This window comes from Balaenoptera ricei, chromosome 11 (genome assembly GCF_028023285.1).
Source record: "Balaenoptera ricei isolate mBalRic1 chromosome 11, mBalRic1.hap2, whole genome shotgun sequence".
NCBI lineage: Eukaryota > Metazoa > Chordata > Mammalia > Artiodactyla > Balaenopteridae > Balaenoptera > Balaenoptera ricei.
Window position 1 is genome coordinate 53,861,784 of NC_082649.1, and position 17,302 is coordinate 53,879,085.

Below are 17,302 nucleotides of genomic sequence, written 5' to 3' on the forward strand. Positions count from 1 at the left end.
TTTGTAAGCTGCAAATACTAGTAGGACAATGGGTATTCTGCTAGAGTGAATTTAGAATTATTCTAAATAGTGTGTTTAGAATTTAGAATTATTCTGAATAGTGTGTTTAGAATTATTAGGGTTGCAAATAATTATTAGGTTGTTATAATGAATAGTGATAATATTATTCCTTCTTGGCATAATATCTAGTGAGGATATTAGGTAATATTGGTACATTAGTAATCCTACAAGAGATACTGTACATGCTATAATAATATTTATATATATTAAAGGCACTTGATAATTATGAACTTAATCATAATCTAATGAGTTAAAATCCTTTATTGTAGCTTAAACTAATGATCATTTTCAGTTCATTCTAGTGCTTTTTGGGTTCATTCATAGGCCAGCATTGTTGCTAGTAGTAAGGTTAGAAACAGAGCTATAATGAGCATTGTTTTTAGGTTATTTGTTTGGGTGCTCAGGGTAAAGGTAAAAGGAGAGCAATCTCTAAGTCAAAGAGAAGAAATGTCATAGCCACTAAGAAAACTTTTCTGGAACAGGGTAAGCGTGCCGACCATATGGGGTCAAATCCACACTCATAGAGACTTGTTTTTTCTGTGTAAATATTTAATGGAAGGAGTCAGAATGTGATACATACAAGCAGTGAGGCTAGTGCTCTATTTGTGATTAATATCAGTATAAGATTTATTATTTTTTGGATTATACCAACACTAATTGATTGAAAGTCCATTGAAAGATTTAATACTAAAGAAGAAGATCCTCATCAATAAATAGATATGTAAAGGAATAGTCATACTATGTCTACAAAATGTCAATATCAGGCCGCAAAGTCCAAGTGGTGATTGGATGTAAAGTGAAATTTTAATTGGTGTAAGAAGCAGACGATTAGGAAAGTAGAACCAATCATTCCATGTCGGCCGTGGAATCCTGTAGCCATGAAGAAAGTTGATCCATATACACCATCTGAAATTGTAAAAGGCGTTTTGTACTATTCTGAGGCTTGTAGAAGTGTGAAGTAAACACGCAGCGCAATTGTCATAGAAAGGGCTTGGAGCATATGTGTTTGGTTTCCTTCTATGAGGTTGTGGCAGGATCAGGTGATGGGTACCCCGGAGGCTAATAGGACTGAGGTGTTGAGGAGTGGTCCCTCTAGTGGGTTTAGAGGGCAGATGCCTGGGGTGGTCAGCATCCACCTAGTTCAGGTGTGGGGTGAGGCTCGAGTGATGGAAGACTCAGAAAAAGCTGTTAAGAAAGAGGGCTTCTGAAATCATGAAGAGAATGAGTTCATATCGAAGTCCTTTTTGAACAATTGGTACAGGATTGGCCTTGGAAGGTGCTTTCTTGGACGATGTCTCATCATCACTGTTATATTATTAGAGTATTAGTAAGCCTGGTGCTAATAATAGTACTGAGTTAAACTGAAATCCTATGACAAGGCTGGATGTTATTAGGAGGGCTGGAAGAGCTCCTGTAAGGGGTCAGGGACTAGGATTTACTCTGACATGCAGGGGTTTCGTGGGTCTTTGTGTGTTGTCATATATGTAGAGACTTACTAGTAGGGTGAATATGTAAGTGTGAATTAGGGGGACAGCAAATTCGAAGATTGTGAGTAGGATAAGAATAATGACTGTCGGGACTTCCCTGGTGGTCCAGTGGTTAAGAATCCTCCTTTCAATTCAGGGGACGCAGGTTTGATCCCTGGTCGGAGAACTAAGATCTGACATGCCGAGGGGCGACTAAACCCGCGAGCTCTAGAGCCTGCGTGCCGCAACTAAGACCCGATGCAGCCAAATAAATATTAAAAAAAAAAAAGAATAATGACTGTCATAAGGGCTGTGGTGGTACTAATATGTAGTAATGCTAGAGTTGCCCCTCCGATTCAATGAATTAATCAGTGACCTGCTCTAATATTGGCTGTTAAGGCTACTGGTTAACTAAATAGGCTCATAGTTTCAATGATGACTAGCACAGGGATAAGAGACACTGGGGTCCCTGTGATAGAAAATAGGCCAAGGATGCTTTGTTTTGTGGGGAAAACCAGGCATTACCGTTCCTGCTCATAGAGGGACTGCTAGACCTGAATGCATTGAGAGTTGTGTGGTGGGTATAAATGAAGGTGGTAGGGGTCTTAGTAAATTTGTTGACCCAATAAACAGAATGAGTGATTGAAGTATTCGTATTCAGGTCTGTCCTCTGTGATTATGAATGGCCATTATTTGCCTTGATGTGCATTGGACTCGTCACTGTTGAGTAAAAATGATACGGTTGTGGGTTCGTGGGTTAGGAGTGGGGAATACAATGCTTGGGACTAGAGCAATGAAGATAGCAATAGGAAGTCCTGTTATTGTTGGGGTAATGAAAGAGGCCAATACATTTTCATTCATTTTGTTTCTCAAGGGGTGGATTGTTTTTGCATTTGAGTGAGTTTTAATTCTGGGTTTAAGTGATAAACGTAGTTTGAAATTTTTCATTGGACTATAATAAGTAGGGCTAGAATGACTGATGAAATAGTAATGAATCTTGTTTATGTCTCTGATTGTGGCATATCATTAAGGGGAGATTTAAACTCCCATCTTTTTTTTTTTTTAATTTATTTATTTTATTTTTGGCTGCATTGGGTCTTCGTTGCTGCGCATGGGCTTTTCTCTGGTTGTGGCGAGTGGGGCCTACTCTTTGCTGTGGTATGTGGGCTTCTCATTGCGGTGGCTTCTCTTGTTGCAGAGCATGGTTTCTAGGCACGTGGGCTTCAGTAGTTGCGGCACGCAGGCTCAGTAGTTGTGGCTCGCAGGCTCTAGAGCGCAGGCTCAGTAGTTGTGGTGCACGGGCTTAGTTGCTCCACAGCATATGGGATCTTCCCAGACCAGGGCTTGAACCCGTGCCCCGTGTTGGCAGGAGGATTCTTAATCACTGCGCCACCAGGGGAACCCTATTTATTTATCTTTTGTCTGTGTCGGGTCTTAGTTGTGGCACGCGAGATCTTTCGTTGCAGTGCACAGGCTCTTCATTGCAGTGCGCGGGCTTCTCTCTAGTTGTGGCACATGGGCTCTGTAGTTGCAGCGTGTGGGCTTAGTTGCCCCGTGGCATGTGGGATCTTACCAGCATCCCCTGCATTGCAAGACAGATTCTTAACCACTGGACCACCAGGGAAGTCCCTATATCATTAATTATTTTAAGGCACTTTTATAAAGTAGGCTTTATTTCCCTTGCCCTTTCAAACTGGGAAAAATATAGAGTAGATAGAAACCGACCTGGATGACTCCTGTCTGAACTCGGATCAAGTAGGACTTTAATCGTTGAACAAACAAATCTTTAATAGTGGTTACACCATTGGGGTGTCCTGATCCAACATCGAGGTTGTAAACCCTATTGTCAATATGAACTCTAGAATAGGGTTGTGCTGTTAGCCCTAGGGTTACTTGTTCTATTGATCAATTTTTTTGGATCAATAAATGATAAATTATTTTGACTAGTAGGTCTAGATTTTAATCACTCGGAGGCTTTTTTGTTCTCTGAGGTCACCCGGACCAAAATTGTTAACCCACATGAAATTTTTGTTGTCCCTTAATCATTTATTTTTTGGGTTAGTTAAAGCTCCATAGGGTCGTCTCGTCTTATTTTGTCATTGCCACCTCTTCATGGGAAGGTCAATTTCACTGATCGAAAGTAAGTGACAATAAAACCCTCGTGTGGCCATTCATATAAGTCCTCATTTGGAGAACAAATGGTGATGTTACCTTTGCATGGTCAGGATACCTCGGTCGTTTAACAGATGTCACTGGGCAGGCAGTGCCTCTAATACTTCTTATGCTAGAGGTGATGTTTTTGGTAAATAGGTGGGGTTTGCGTTTGCAGAGTTCCTTTTACTTTTTTAAAATCTTCCTTAGGTGTATAACTGTATAAAGGTTAACAGTGTATTTGATAAACAGTTTATCGCTGGTTTCGTTTATTTACTGTTAATTATCAGTATAGCATTGGTCACTGACGTAAGCTTATGCAAGGAGAAATATTTCTTGTTACTCATTAATATTACTGCTTCTATTAATAAGTCCAGTATTAAACTAGGAGTTGATTAATTTGTTGTTGGTATTAAGATAATTATTTTATTGGTAATTCCGTGGCAGTCCAGTGGTAAGGACTCTGCACTTCCACTGCAGGGGGCACGGGTTCAATCCCTGGTCGGGGAACTAAGATCCCGCAAGCCACATGGTGTGGCCAAAAAACAAAACAAAACAAAACAAAAAAAGGGAGAAGATAATTATATTGTTGAGCTTGAATGCTGCCTTTTTTTTTTTTTTTTTTGAATGCCTTCTTAATTGGTGCTGCTTTTAAGCCAACTAAGGTATTGTTTATATTTACTCTCTAGATAAGGTTGTATCCTGTTTCTAAAAAGCTGTACCTTTTTAGATGAACATTTAGAAATACATTAAAATTTATAGTTTTTTTGGTAATTTTTAAAGTTGAACTAAGTTTCTGGACAACCAGCTATCACCAGGCTCATTAGGCTTATCACGTCTACTTATAAATCTTCTATTTTGCCACATAGGTGAGTTTATTCTGGTAAACTGTTCATAAGTAGCTCGTCTGGCTTTGGGATATTTAACTTAAATTCTCTTTGTTAAATATTTACTAGTTAAATCACTATGCAAAAGGTAAAAGGGATAAGCTTTGCTTTTTATTACTTTTAATATTTCTTTCATCATTACCTTATGGTACTTTATAATGTCAAAAAATTTTTGGGGACTTCCCTGGTGGCGCAGTGGTTAAGAATCTGCATGCCAATGCAGGGGACATGGGTTTGAGCCCTGGTCTGGGAAGATACTACATGCCACGGAGCAACTAAGCCTGTGCGCCACAACTACTGAGCCTATGCTCTAGAGCCCACGAGCCACAACTACTGAGCCCGTGTGCCACAACTACTGAAGCCTGCACGCCTAGAGCCCGTGCTCTGCAACAAGAGAAGCCACTGCAATGAGAAGCCCGCAGACCGCAACGAAGAGTAGCCCCTGCTCGACGCTACTAGAGAAAAGCTCACGTGCAGCAACGAAGACCCAATGCAGCCAAAAGAAATAAATAAATAATTTAAAAAAAAAGAATATAAACAAATTGGTTCCACCGCTTTGCAGACCCATTTGGAAATATTTAGCCATGTTGAAATTGCATATACCCTCTGACCCAACAATTTGATTTCTAAATACACACCCAACACATGTACACAAGATGTTCCAAGTATGTTTGCTCAATGCAACACTGGTTGAAATGATCAAGAATTTTAAAAAATTTTCTATAAACAGAGGAATGGTAAGTAAATTGTGGCATGTAGTATACGTATGATGGAACACCAAGTAGCAGTTAAAATGAATGAACTAGAGTTACAAGTATCAGATAAATTTCAAAATACTATTGACTGGGACTTCCCTGGTGCTGCAGTGGTTAAGAATCTGCCTGCCAGTGCAGGGGACATGGGTTCGAGCCCTGGTCCGGGAAGATCCCACGTGCTGCGGAGCAACTAAGGCCATGCACCACAACTACTGAGCCTGCGCTCTAGAACCCGTGAGCCACAACTACTGAGCCTGTGTGCCACAACTACTGAAACCTGAGCGCCTAGAGCCCGTGCTCCGCAATGAGAAGCCCGCACACCACAACGACGAGTAGCCCCTGCTCACAACTAGAGAAAGCCTGCGTGCAGCAACAAAGACCCAACGCAGCCAAAAATAATACATTAAAAAAAATACTACTGGGGCTTCCCTGGTGGCGCAGTGGTTGAGAATCTGCCTGCCAATGCAGGGGACACAGGTTCGAGCCCTGGTCTGGGAAGATCCCACATGCCGCGGAGCAACTAGGCCCGTGAGCCACAGTTACTGAGCCTGCACATCTGGAGCCTGTGCTCCGCAACAAGAGAGGCCGCGATAGTGAGAGGCCCGCGCACCATGATGAAGAGTGGCCCCCACTTGCCGCAACTAGAGAAAGCCCTCGCACAGAAACGAAGACCCAACAGAGCCATAAATAAATAAATAAATAAATAATTAAATTTAAAAAAAAATACTACTGACTAAAAAAAGCAAACTATACCACGCTGTACACTGTTTATGGATACATCTATATATATGTCAGATAAGAAAAACAGGAAAGATATCCACCAAATTCAAGACAGTGTTTACCTTTGGAAAAGGAAAGAGAATAAGATTAGAGGTGGTGGTACTTGAAAAGTATAACTTCATTTTCTCTTTAAACAAGGGCCTTAAAGCAAATATGGCAAAATGTTATGATCTACTAAAGCTGGGTGGTATCTACAATAAGCATTATCCTCTGTAATTCCAGTGCTTGACATGTTTCAAAAAATTTTAATGTAGCTAAATGCTAAGATATCAGGGAAAGAACAATACTTTCCACTTTTGTTAAACCAATTTTCTATGGTAGACATTATTTGTAGAATTATAATTTAGTGTAAAAAATAAAACAAGTTTTTCTATTTTAAATTGTTTTGGGGTAGTCAGGCCTATAGAAATTTTTTGCTTTTAATTTTAATTGAAGTACAGTTGACTTACAATGTTGCAGAAATTTCTTAAACTGGGAATTTTATTTCTCCTAGCTAGGTCACAATCCTTTACATGCTTATGACAGACTATTGATCCCTAACCCATGATGCTTTCTCTTGCTAACAGAACCAATTTTGTTCAGGTATCAGAAGGCTATATGCTTCAAAGGATATTCACAACCTAAGGGGAGGAATCTTGATTACTTTAAGCCAATCACAGCAATTCTAGTCTCCATGTTAAAAAGTGATTTGGAAACAGGTATTTAATATCTCCTAGTAAGATAAGTAGGTGAAGTCCACCAAGGGGCTTCTGTGAAAAAGGAACACCTTGGAAGGACATGGAAGAATCAACAACCTCTTCTCTTCTGGCCTTTGGACATTGTTGTACAAGCAGATGATGCCTGGAGATGTTGCCACCATCTTGCGAAACCATAAAGGGTCAATCCAGAAGACAAAAACTCTCACAGCAGAAGGTGGATGGGCAAGGACTTCCCTGGTGGCCCAAGGGAAAGACTCCGTGCTGCCAATGCAGGGGGCCTGGGTTTGATCCCCAGTCAGGGAACTAGATCCCACATGCATGCCGCAACTAAGACCCAGCATGGCCAAAATAAATAATAAATTAAAAAAAAAAAAAAAAGTGGATGGGCAGAAAAACATGGTGAGCCACTGAATTTACCAGTTGTGGAACTGCCCTACCGACTTCTTGTGAAGTAAATTTTCCTTACTGTTTAAGACCCACTTACTTAATTAGGTTTCTGCTCCTTGCAGTTGACTGCATATTGATAAAATCATGCTCTTTATCAAAACAAAACACAAAACTCCGAAGAATGTACAAATTCCAGTGAGTTCTTGACGACTATAAAAAGACCTTGTTATTCTGTACGTCTGGAGGCAGGAATTTTGCAAACTACACAAATAGTTGTAGCTTTACCAGAACCACCTCAGTTTTGCTTCACACTTTCCCAGTCATTGAATAGCTTGCAAGAGAATGTACCTGTTTTGTTTTTAGGATTGTTGGCCACACCAAGAAATGTGATCGAGTCCAAATTTGCTTCTTTGGGAGTATTTAAAGGTATATTTAGTCCGTAACATTCCTTTGTAACTCTTCACACACGGCTCCCTAAAAATGTTGTTTCAATGTGTATTCCAACTTTCCAAGAAGAGGGACAGCCCATGGGTAGGAGTTGGACGTGTTTCTTTTCTACCCATGCCCCACGCCCAGGCAGATCCAAAGTCCAGTATTCTTACCAAGGTTGTGGAGCCAACTCCTAGAACTCTGGAGAAAGCTTTCATTTAAACACCATGTTTTTATAATAATTAAACAACTACAAAGGTGTGAACGATAAAGTGGGTTTATTTAAAAAGAAGACTACAAAATTTGACATTGAGAGAGATATAAAAGACTCAGGATTTAAAATTATTAAATACAAAAATGATTGATTGGTTATAAACAATGTAAAAACACATTTCCCAGTCCCCAAACAAAAGTAGAGCAGTTATAAAATTTTTGTACTGTATGTGCATTTCCCTTATAATTTTTAAGAACCATTCTAAACAGTCTATTTGTGTACAATATAAATTTACCATAAACGTTAATAAAAAATTATTTTACATTTGAGTTTACTAAGTGTGCCCTTTTCTGTAAGTAACAGTATCTTTGGTTTCAAGTTCACCTTGAAATTTTTATTTACCACAAAGATCTTTTTACTCCTAACTCCTTCTACAATAGAAGATGGAGGCTAATCAGTCATGGGTCCTGTAAAAAACAATGTGAAGAAAGGTTCTAGAGTGACCCAAAATACCAGTGAAGATATTACCTTTCGGTGGCCAGCTAAGAGGTCCATTCTGTGCCAGTGAAACAAATGGAAGTGAAACCTCAGAACAAGCAGAGCTTAAGTTCCACGCCAACATGCTGTGGATGTGAGGCCAGCAGAGGACATTCCATCAAACTCAACTGAGCCCAGTGCATGAGTGGGGACCCTGAGGTAGCCCAGCTGGTCTGCTCTGAATCCCAGCTGGGTGCAGATGATACTTAAAAGGACAACAGTATAGCTGGATGTGAAATTTGAGAACCTGCCTATCATAAGCTGCTTATCTTTGAACCCAAGACCCAGGCTATTTCTCCTCTCTCAGACAGCACACCTAGTAAAAACAGCATCCAAGATTGGTTTCATTATCTCCCAAGCAGGTAGTGGTGACATCACCACTAGCACTAGCATCCAAGCTCTGATACAAATGGATAAGGTTCTGAGTCAGTAAGAGCAGAAGCTGTGTCCGGCCATCTGCGTCTGAAAACCATCTACAACACACAATTGGCAGATGAGAAATTAAAAAAGGATGAGGTCATTAAACTGTCTCACTGGAAACAAACATGATTCCACTCTTTCAGACAGAAAACCTACTAGCCCAGGAGACTTTAACCAAAGTACTGAAGGATCTGATGCATGGGCTCATTGCCTGAGCCCTACAGTCTTGAGTCAAAAAAAATCTACCAGGAGGACAAGAAAGGTCTAGTCTGTGAACCACTTGGTCAGAAAGGTCCCGTTTAAAAAAAAAAAAAAAAAGGACCCACTTTAAGAAAGGTCTTGTTCAAAGTGCCCTGGCTGGCTGGCTCTAAGACAGCCTGCCAGCAACAGACAGTTCTTCCAAATTATCAGAACTGGTTATGAAGTGTCTTCTGAGAATAGTTTGACTACTCCCTTACACCATCAACAGTATTAAACTGGGCAGGAATCTCTGGATATTCACTTTCTTAAGAAGGTCTCCTTTGAAGAAAAACCAGAGCAATGCCTATGTGGGAACAAGAACCCTAAAGATCCTGCTATATACTCTATGCAATTAAAAGGGCCCAAGATTCTGGAGAAACTGCCATCAAGGAAGCCAGAGCCAGAGGCCCAGCTATGCCTGATGAAGTAGTACATGGACCATTCTGATAAGGAGACAGAAAAGGGAGGCTCTCAAATCAAAAATCAAAGATTGGGGTTTTAAAAGAAGATTGGCTCCAAAGAAAACACTGAACAGAACCTGCAGAGCTGTATTAACTTCAGTAGAAATAATCATATGGCAAAAGGGAACAAACCATTTTCTATCTCGTAGTATGAACTCATCTCTTCAGGCATTTGGAAGTGGTCGAGGCCTACTTTTATAACTACTTTCACTGCATTGTGCAAAAGTGTATTTTATCTTTGGTCCTTAGTCATGATAGCAGTTTCTTCCATTTTTCTATCTTTCTATATAAAGATCTTTTTTTTTTACTTGATACTGACAACCAAAGTACAGTATAAACATGGGGTTACTGATGCTGTTGCTTTTGTAACATGGACAATACCAACATCTCCCATACATTTTCTATTAGGCTATAAAAGGTCTCAGAAAGAGTTAATTATTATTATCCTAAAATGTTACAGTATAATTTTAAGGCTGAGTGAGATACAGTAAAGCCTGGGTTTTACATTTTAAGGAAAAAACCTAGACCAACATTTAAAATATTGATCTCTTAAATATACATTAAATTTTATCCAGTCATCAAAAAGCAAAGTTATAGTTAAGCAAATTAATTTAAAAATGAAACCATTTCTAAATGGATAAACTTAATCCTGCTGTTTATACATCTATAAAGCATAATTTGAAAGCTAAGCCTAGTAACAATGACAGAATAATTTATCATCAGTTGAGCTATGTGATTTAAAGGAACAATTGCCCTCACCTCCAAACAAAACAAAACTTCATCTGACACAAGTTTCAACCGTTACCAAAAGAAAATATATTTTTTAAAACAAAAAGCCCTCTGGCCCAATTTGTGGTGACTGACACACAGTCCAATCAATACTGATCAAACTGCCTTTCTGCCTTGCGCTCCAAAGGAAGTGGTTTAATAATGACAGACTCTACAAGAGCTTCTGCCAGGGCTCAGGCACCACGCAGTGGCGACGTAACACCTGTTCCCTAGAGTCTCTAAGCATTAAGTGGTTCACTAACAGTAGCCTCAGGTTTTCTTGGCCGGGGCTCCTTACGTTTTTCATAGACCATAATGAAAAAGTCAGACAGGAACACAAAACTTGCTAGAAATCCAAACACCTGAGGAGGAAAAAGGGGCAAAGATTATATGAGGAATTCTGCAATATACTGTCACATTTCCTACTTGGCTCTGATCATGTTTTATACAAGCAAGACAATTCATCAATTTATCTTAAACACATCATTCTTAACATTAGTGGTTAAAAAATTTTTAAGGTCATCAAAAAATGGAAAGAAGTTACAAAAAAAAATTCCAGAATAATGGTCATTAGTCAAAGTCTCACAAAATATTAATGTCCTGTCTTGTGTGTGTGTGTATGTGTGAGGTGCCAATCTATGAAGCTAAGGTTAATAGATGAAAAACAAAATCCTATAACATGATACAAAACACCGGATTGTTAGCAATGGTTTAGACTGACACACAGATGAGAAGAGCAGGCAGCCACGCCTAGGTAAAAATGGAAAAGGTTATTTGTATCAAAACAGAAATTCTATTTGGAAGATACTTTTAGGTTAAATGGTTCAATTACCTAAAAAATATTTTCCAGCTCGCTGTCACACTGTAATGACACAGCAACATGACGCCACTACCTACACTTCCTCTTCCTTAAATCACTTCTTCCTCATTGTACTCTTCTAACATCTAATCAAACATTCTGAGAATTCTGTCAAGAGACAGAAGACCATGGTGCAAATTTAGCTTCTTCACTAGCAAAACCCTTAAGGAAGGGGGCCAAAGAAGTGCTCTGTAAAAAGAGAAAATCGATGTAGGTCACGGCTAAAGTCTCAATTCTAAGGCTCCATCTCCATGAAGTTTAACATTTTGTCGTCGTTTGCTGCAGTCTCTCGCCCTTCACACCCCATCCCTCCATTCTGCCTCATTTCACTGTAAAGCAAACGGAGCTCCTAATTCATTAATTCAACTGGATGTCCCCAACACATCCAACCAAAATGTAATTATCAATTCCACCCCTCGAAACCCAAGTCCCTTCTTCACTCTGGAGTCTGTATTTTGGCTTGATGGCATCTGTCCCCTTATTTGACTGGCAAATTTATTTGACACTTTAAAGGCAGATCAGATGTCATCTTGTCTACGAAGACATCTCTGACCACCTTAGAGAGCTCCGGTCCATACAGGACCCTCTATGCATATAACCCAAATGATCTTCTAGCTCTTCTGTTCACATCATAATTTTTAAAAAAGTGGACTCCCTCACTCATTTAAGTCTATATAATTTTCATAATTTAAATAGTTGCAAGAGGTAATTTCCAGCATATTATAAATACTGAGCTTTTAAACCACCAGTCACTCTTAAATATATCTAATGAAATCTGAATACTGTAATATTCTGACACACCACCTAATTAAAACACACAAATAAGCTTTTTTTTTAATAGCTGGTAATTTTAGGACATGCTTTCTTTTCCCCCCACGAACTCAACATTTCCTCAACTTTATTTTACTTCCTCCACAGGATTTTATAGTAATACATTTTTATACTAGGAAGTATTTTACTGATTCACCCTATCATACTCTTCTGCAACAAAAATATGATTACAAACAAATTAAGCATAAGGCTTTTTTTCTCTTCAGCTGTTTCATGTATCCATGACTAAATATTACTTACTGCTAGAATGCATCAAGGTTCGGCATTAATTTTATTGTTTTGTTTTTACACATTAAGTACTAAGAAACCGTGTTCACATAAATAGGTAGATATGTTATAGCCATCTAATTCTCTGAACTCCTTTTGAGTTGTTCTATCATAAAAAGCAGTTTTAATGATCTATTAGCTGACAGTTCAATTAATTACAACTTCAATTTTCTTATGAACAAAGCATTAATTGGAAATCAGCTGACTAGTAAGAGGTTTGTTAACCAGTTGTTAGTTGTTCATGTTCACAGCACTGGCACCAATTAAGTCCATGATCCTTGATTTGTAATTCTGAAGTCCAAAAGGCAACAAAAACTCGAAGTTTCATGATTCACTTGGCTCAAAATTGACACAACGTAAAACTCTTTACAGTCTTTACCTATCTTTTTACTGTGAATATTCAGATGCTTCAGAAATATTAATATGTTGGATTACAAGGTGCTGCCCAGGCCCTCTGAAGGTGTGTAATACAGTATATGCACAGTATTACCTTTCTAAAATGCAGAATATTCTGAATTCTAAAAAACATTTGGTCCCTCAAGGATTTCAGATAAAAACATTTACTTATCTATCTCTTATACTAGGCTGAACTTTGGGGTCATTTCTCCTGTCTATTCTCTACACCTAAAACAGCACCTGATATGTAGATGTGTTTCTGTTGAACCAAAAAGGGGAGAAATGTAAGATAATCAAGTCAATTTTACCACTTCCATTAGCAATAAAGTTCATATGTGGCTTCAATGGATTTTTGTTAACAAAACTCAGTCAAATTCTAAAGACAGGTTCTAGGTTTTTAAGGCTATCATATTTATTTGCTTTTAGGCCTCTAATCAAATTACACTAAAAAATAAGTTAAAAGACAAACCACTCTCCCTTACTGTATAACCTGTCAAGTACTTTCCAAATTCCATATTTCTAAGCAAATAAAAATAAGCAAAGATAAAAGTTACTTACAATTGCAGCAAGTTCAGCCGTGGTACTGTCATGTGTCAAAGAGAAAAAGATGGATGCCACCAAAAACACCAATCCTGTTCCCACAGTAATATAAAAATCCTATACATACACATAAAACACAAGGAATACAGCATGGTTAGGGTGGCTGAAAACAAATGTTTTAATTTTTAACTTTTAAAAAACTTCAGTGACTTTTTTTTCTTGACTCAAACTTACATACTTCAACTTCTAACTTTTCAATAAGCCTGGTATTTGATAAAATACCCTGTAAAGGAACAGTACGCACACTCTGGACAGGGCATATTCAGAGAGTACATCACAAGATAATGTTTTAATAAAAATAGTTCTCCATTATTACTTATTGTGGAATCTAAAAAGTAAACAAATGAGTAACAAAGACCCACAGACACAGAGAATAAACTAGTGGTGACCAGTGGGGAAAGGGGAGGGATAAGATAGGGGAAGAGGATTAAGAAGTACCAACTATCACGTATAAAATAAATAAGCAACAAGGATGTATTGTACAGCACAGGAAAATCTAGCCGTTATTTGGTAACTAACTTTAAATGGAGTATAATCTATAAAAATATTGAATTGCTATGTTGTTCACCTGATACTAATATTGTAAAATCAATTATATTCTATTGCAAATAAATAAATAAAAATGAAATAAAATAAAAACAGTTCCCCAAAGGTCATGCATGTGTGTGCTTATCTTTTTTTCTAGGATGTATTAATTTTTAAAAAATATTCATTTATTTATTTGGCTGCACCGGATCTTAGTTGCAGCACGTGGGATCTTCGTTGCCGCGTGCAGGATCTTTAGTTGCGGCATGTGGGATCTAGTTCCCTGACCAAGGATCGAACCCGGGTCACCTGCACTGGCAACATGGAGTCTTAGCCACTGGACCACCAGGGAAGTCCCCTCTCTAGGACATATTAAGATCAAAGCCAAAGGATTTATTAAATCCCACATTACTTCCAGCAAAGAACAGCATTTTTCTTCCCTTTCAACATAATCCATGCTAGGATGGCCTCTCTGAGAGTACTTCAGTGCTTTTAAAGCACTTTGGAAAAGAGAGGCTCAAAAGGATCACCCATCATTAACTAAAGACACTTAGGCTTTCTTGGAATAGCATGTCGTTTTCAATTGTGCCAAGTGGGTAATCCAACATGAGCTTGTATGATGAGATTATCTACTACATAAAAGCATCCACATCTCATCATAATGCAGTTTACAGCAATGGAATTCTTCATGGTTTGCAAGTGCTCTCTCAGGCATCACCTCAGGAGGCTCGCTCTCAAATGCCAACTGAAAACAGTGCTTGACATACATACTTGATTCAGAGGAGAAACTGGAAAAATGACAGCCACTCCGAAGTGTTTTAAGTCTGATACTTTTTGAGTTTTCTGAAATGCAATCTCCACTAAACCTAGTATCAGTAAAACTACCCAAAACAGAATTCACTATTTTGTTAGTTCACTTAACACTTACAAGAAATTGCAGAGATTGCCTCTTTGCTTCTAAAAGAGGTGTTTTTCTGCAGCACTTTCTTTTTTCCTATTCCTTTGAATTGAATATTATTTAAATCTGTTATATACAAATATAAAACTCTATTTACTAATATTTGGAGTACACTCAAGGAGGTATTTAAACAAGACAATCATTTTGAGACAAAATAATGTAGTATTCAATAAACACGGGTTCTAGAGCGAGACTACCTGAGTTCACATTCCAGTAATATTACTTCTTAGCTACATGACTGAATTAGTTACCTAAGGTCTGTGTGCCTTTGTTTCTTCATCTGCAAAATGAGAGTAGTAACAATATCGTATTCATAGGTGATTCTATAGATTAGAGTTAATCCATGGAAAGTGATCAGATCAGTGCCAGAAACACAATAAATGTTCCATAAACATTGGCTATTGTTATTCTTGATACAATGGGACCCGCAAGAGCATGGGATAGAAAAGATTCTCTTTCCAAAAAGATTACTGTTCCTCCCTAGACACTACCACCACCACACACTCAAAACATTTTCTCTATAACAGAAAACTCCTTACATAAAGGTTTTTTTAATTTAAGTATATTACTAAGCAGACAGTAAAAGTAATTTTTAAACCATTCAAGCAAACATGACTTCCTTACGATGTTAGGTGAAAAGTAGAACATACATACTCTACAATTATAACTATGTTTAAAACTTTCTATAAGACCCAAAAGACATACAGTAAAATATTTACAAAAGCTATTTTAGGATGAAATGACTAATTTTTCTTTTTTTCCTCAGTATTTTAAAATCAGTATTTACTCTAAAATAACTTTTTAAATGCTCAAATTTGATGTAATAAGTGCTTTACATTTTGCTTAGTTTGACCATTATACTAAACTGGGAAATATATTGTTTCTTGTCAAAAAGATCAATGTTCTTAAACGCTACAGATGCAGCACTAAAAAACTATAAACATTTCTAAAAATATTTTTATGGAAAGTAGTGCTATTTTGCTGTTGAGATAAGAAATGAAAAAAATATTTTCAATCTTTAATGTTTAAAATATGAATTTACACATTCAAGCTACAAATCAACCAGCTCAGATGCTACTGAATTTTTCCCTTGACCAAATCTTATCACATACTAATCTGTAAAAAGGAAGACTTTTCACAGATTAAAAATATAATTAACAAAAATTCTAAGATATTCTCCGCATCCTCTTCTTAATACGTATTTCATAAAACAAATGGGTTCTGTTGTCACTGCTATACAAAGACTCTTGTGGTGACGATATGTGCCATGATAGCATCTAAATATACTAGGGCAGTGGTTCTAGCAGCGTTCTGCCTAGGCCACATGGTAGACTTCAGAGTGTGAGAACTTTCCTGGGTTCAAATCTGTTTATTTTTACCCTCACTGTGTAACTTTGGACAAGTTACTTAACCACTCTCAACCTAAGTTTCCTCAACAGAAAAATGGAGCATTGAGGTGTGAAGATTCTAAATCACAGCACATAAAGTGCCTGGCACACAGTAAACACTGACAGCAGCTATTATCGGGTAAGATAATGGGAACTGCCATATATTGGCCATACCAAGAACTGCATGTATGTGTTCATCAAAGTCTTAATGGATTTGACTCAGACTCTACCTGTTTTTCAAAGTTATTTTTTTAGCTGTTTGGTATCAACTTTTTGTTTTTTAATTTTTCAAACTTAAAAGAATCATTATATATATATGTATTTTTTATTAAAGTATAGTTGAGTTACAATATTGTGTTAGCTTCAAGTATACAGCAAAGTGATTCAGTTATATTTTTTCAGATTATATTCATTATAGGTTATTATATAGGTTATTACAAGATATTGAATATTGTTCCTTGTGCTACACAGTAAATCCTTTTTGCTTATCTATTTTATGTATAGTAGTTTGTATCTCTTAATCCCACACCCCTAATTTGTTCCCTCCTCCCTTCCCTCTCCACTTTGGTAACCATAAGTTTGTTTTCTATGTCTGTTAAGTCTGTTTCTGTTTTGTATACAGATTCTTTTGTATTATTTTTAAGATTCCACATATAAGTGATATCATATAGTATTTGTCTTTCTCTGACTTACTTCACTAAGTTTAATATTCTCTAGGTCCAGTAACTAACATATTACTGCAAATGGCAATATTTCATGCTTAAAGAATTATTTTAAAAGAAGGGAATAGGAGCTCCAATCAAGACAGCAGAGTAGAAGGACGTGGAACTCACCTCCTTCCACAAATACACCAAAAATACCCCTACAAATGGAACAATTCTCACAGAACACCTACTGAACACCAGCAGAAGACCTCAAACACCTGAAAGGACAGGAAAAATCTCCATGTGACCAGGTAGGACAAAAGGGAAAAAAAAAAGGGAAAGCAGGACGGGATCTGCGGCCATGGGAGGGAGCTGGAAAAAGGGAAGGTTCCTGCACCCTGGGATGCCCCCTCACTGGCAGGGAGATCAACCAGGACAGAAAGGGAGCTTCAGAGGTGCAGAGGAGAGTGCAACAACTGGTCTGTGGCAGGCAGAACAAACAGAGACCTGCACAGACGGCCGTGCCACCGCCCTGCGCATCCCAGCCTGAGACACACATCTGCTGGTACGGGCAGGGCCTG

General features: G+C 38.0%; 1 protein-coding gene and 1 pseudogene across 1 annotated transcript in view; both read right to left on the bottom strand.

The window, feature by feature from the left end:
* Positions 1-906: 906 nt before the first annotated feature.
* Positions 907-2,387, bottom strand: LOC132375312 (ATP synthase subunit a-like; annotated as a pseudogene).
* A 5,485-nt stretch (positions 2,388-7,872) lies between these two features.
* The window catches only part of CMTM6 (CKLF like MARVEL transmembrane domain containing 6), a 41,557-nt gene continuing 32,127 nt past the window's right edge, over positions 7,873-17,302 (bottom strand). The window contains exons 3-4 of the mRNA XM_059939075.1: positions 13,165-13,263; positions 7,873-10,615 (exon numbers count right to left, since the gene is read on the bottom strand). Of these exons, the coding sequence (XP_059795058.1) occupies positions 10,493-10,615; positions 13,165-13,263 (222 nt within the window). The 3' untranslated portion in view covers positions 7,873-10,492. The remainder of the gene's footprint in view (positions 10,616-13,164; positions 13,264-17,302) is intronic.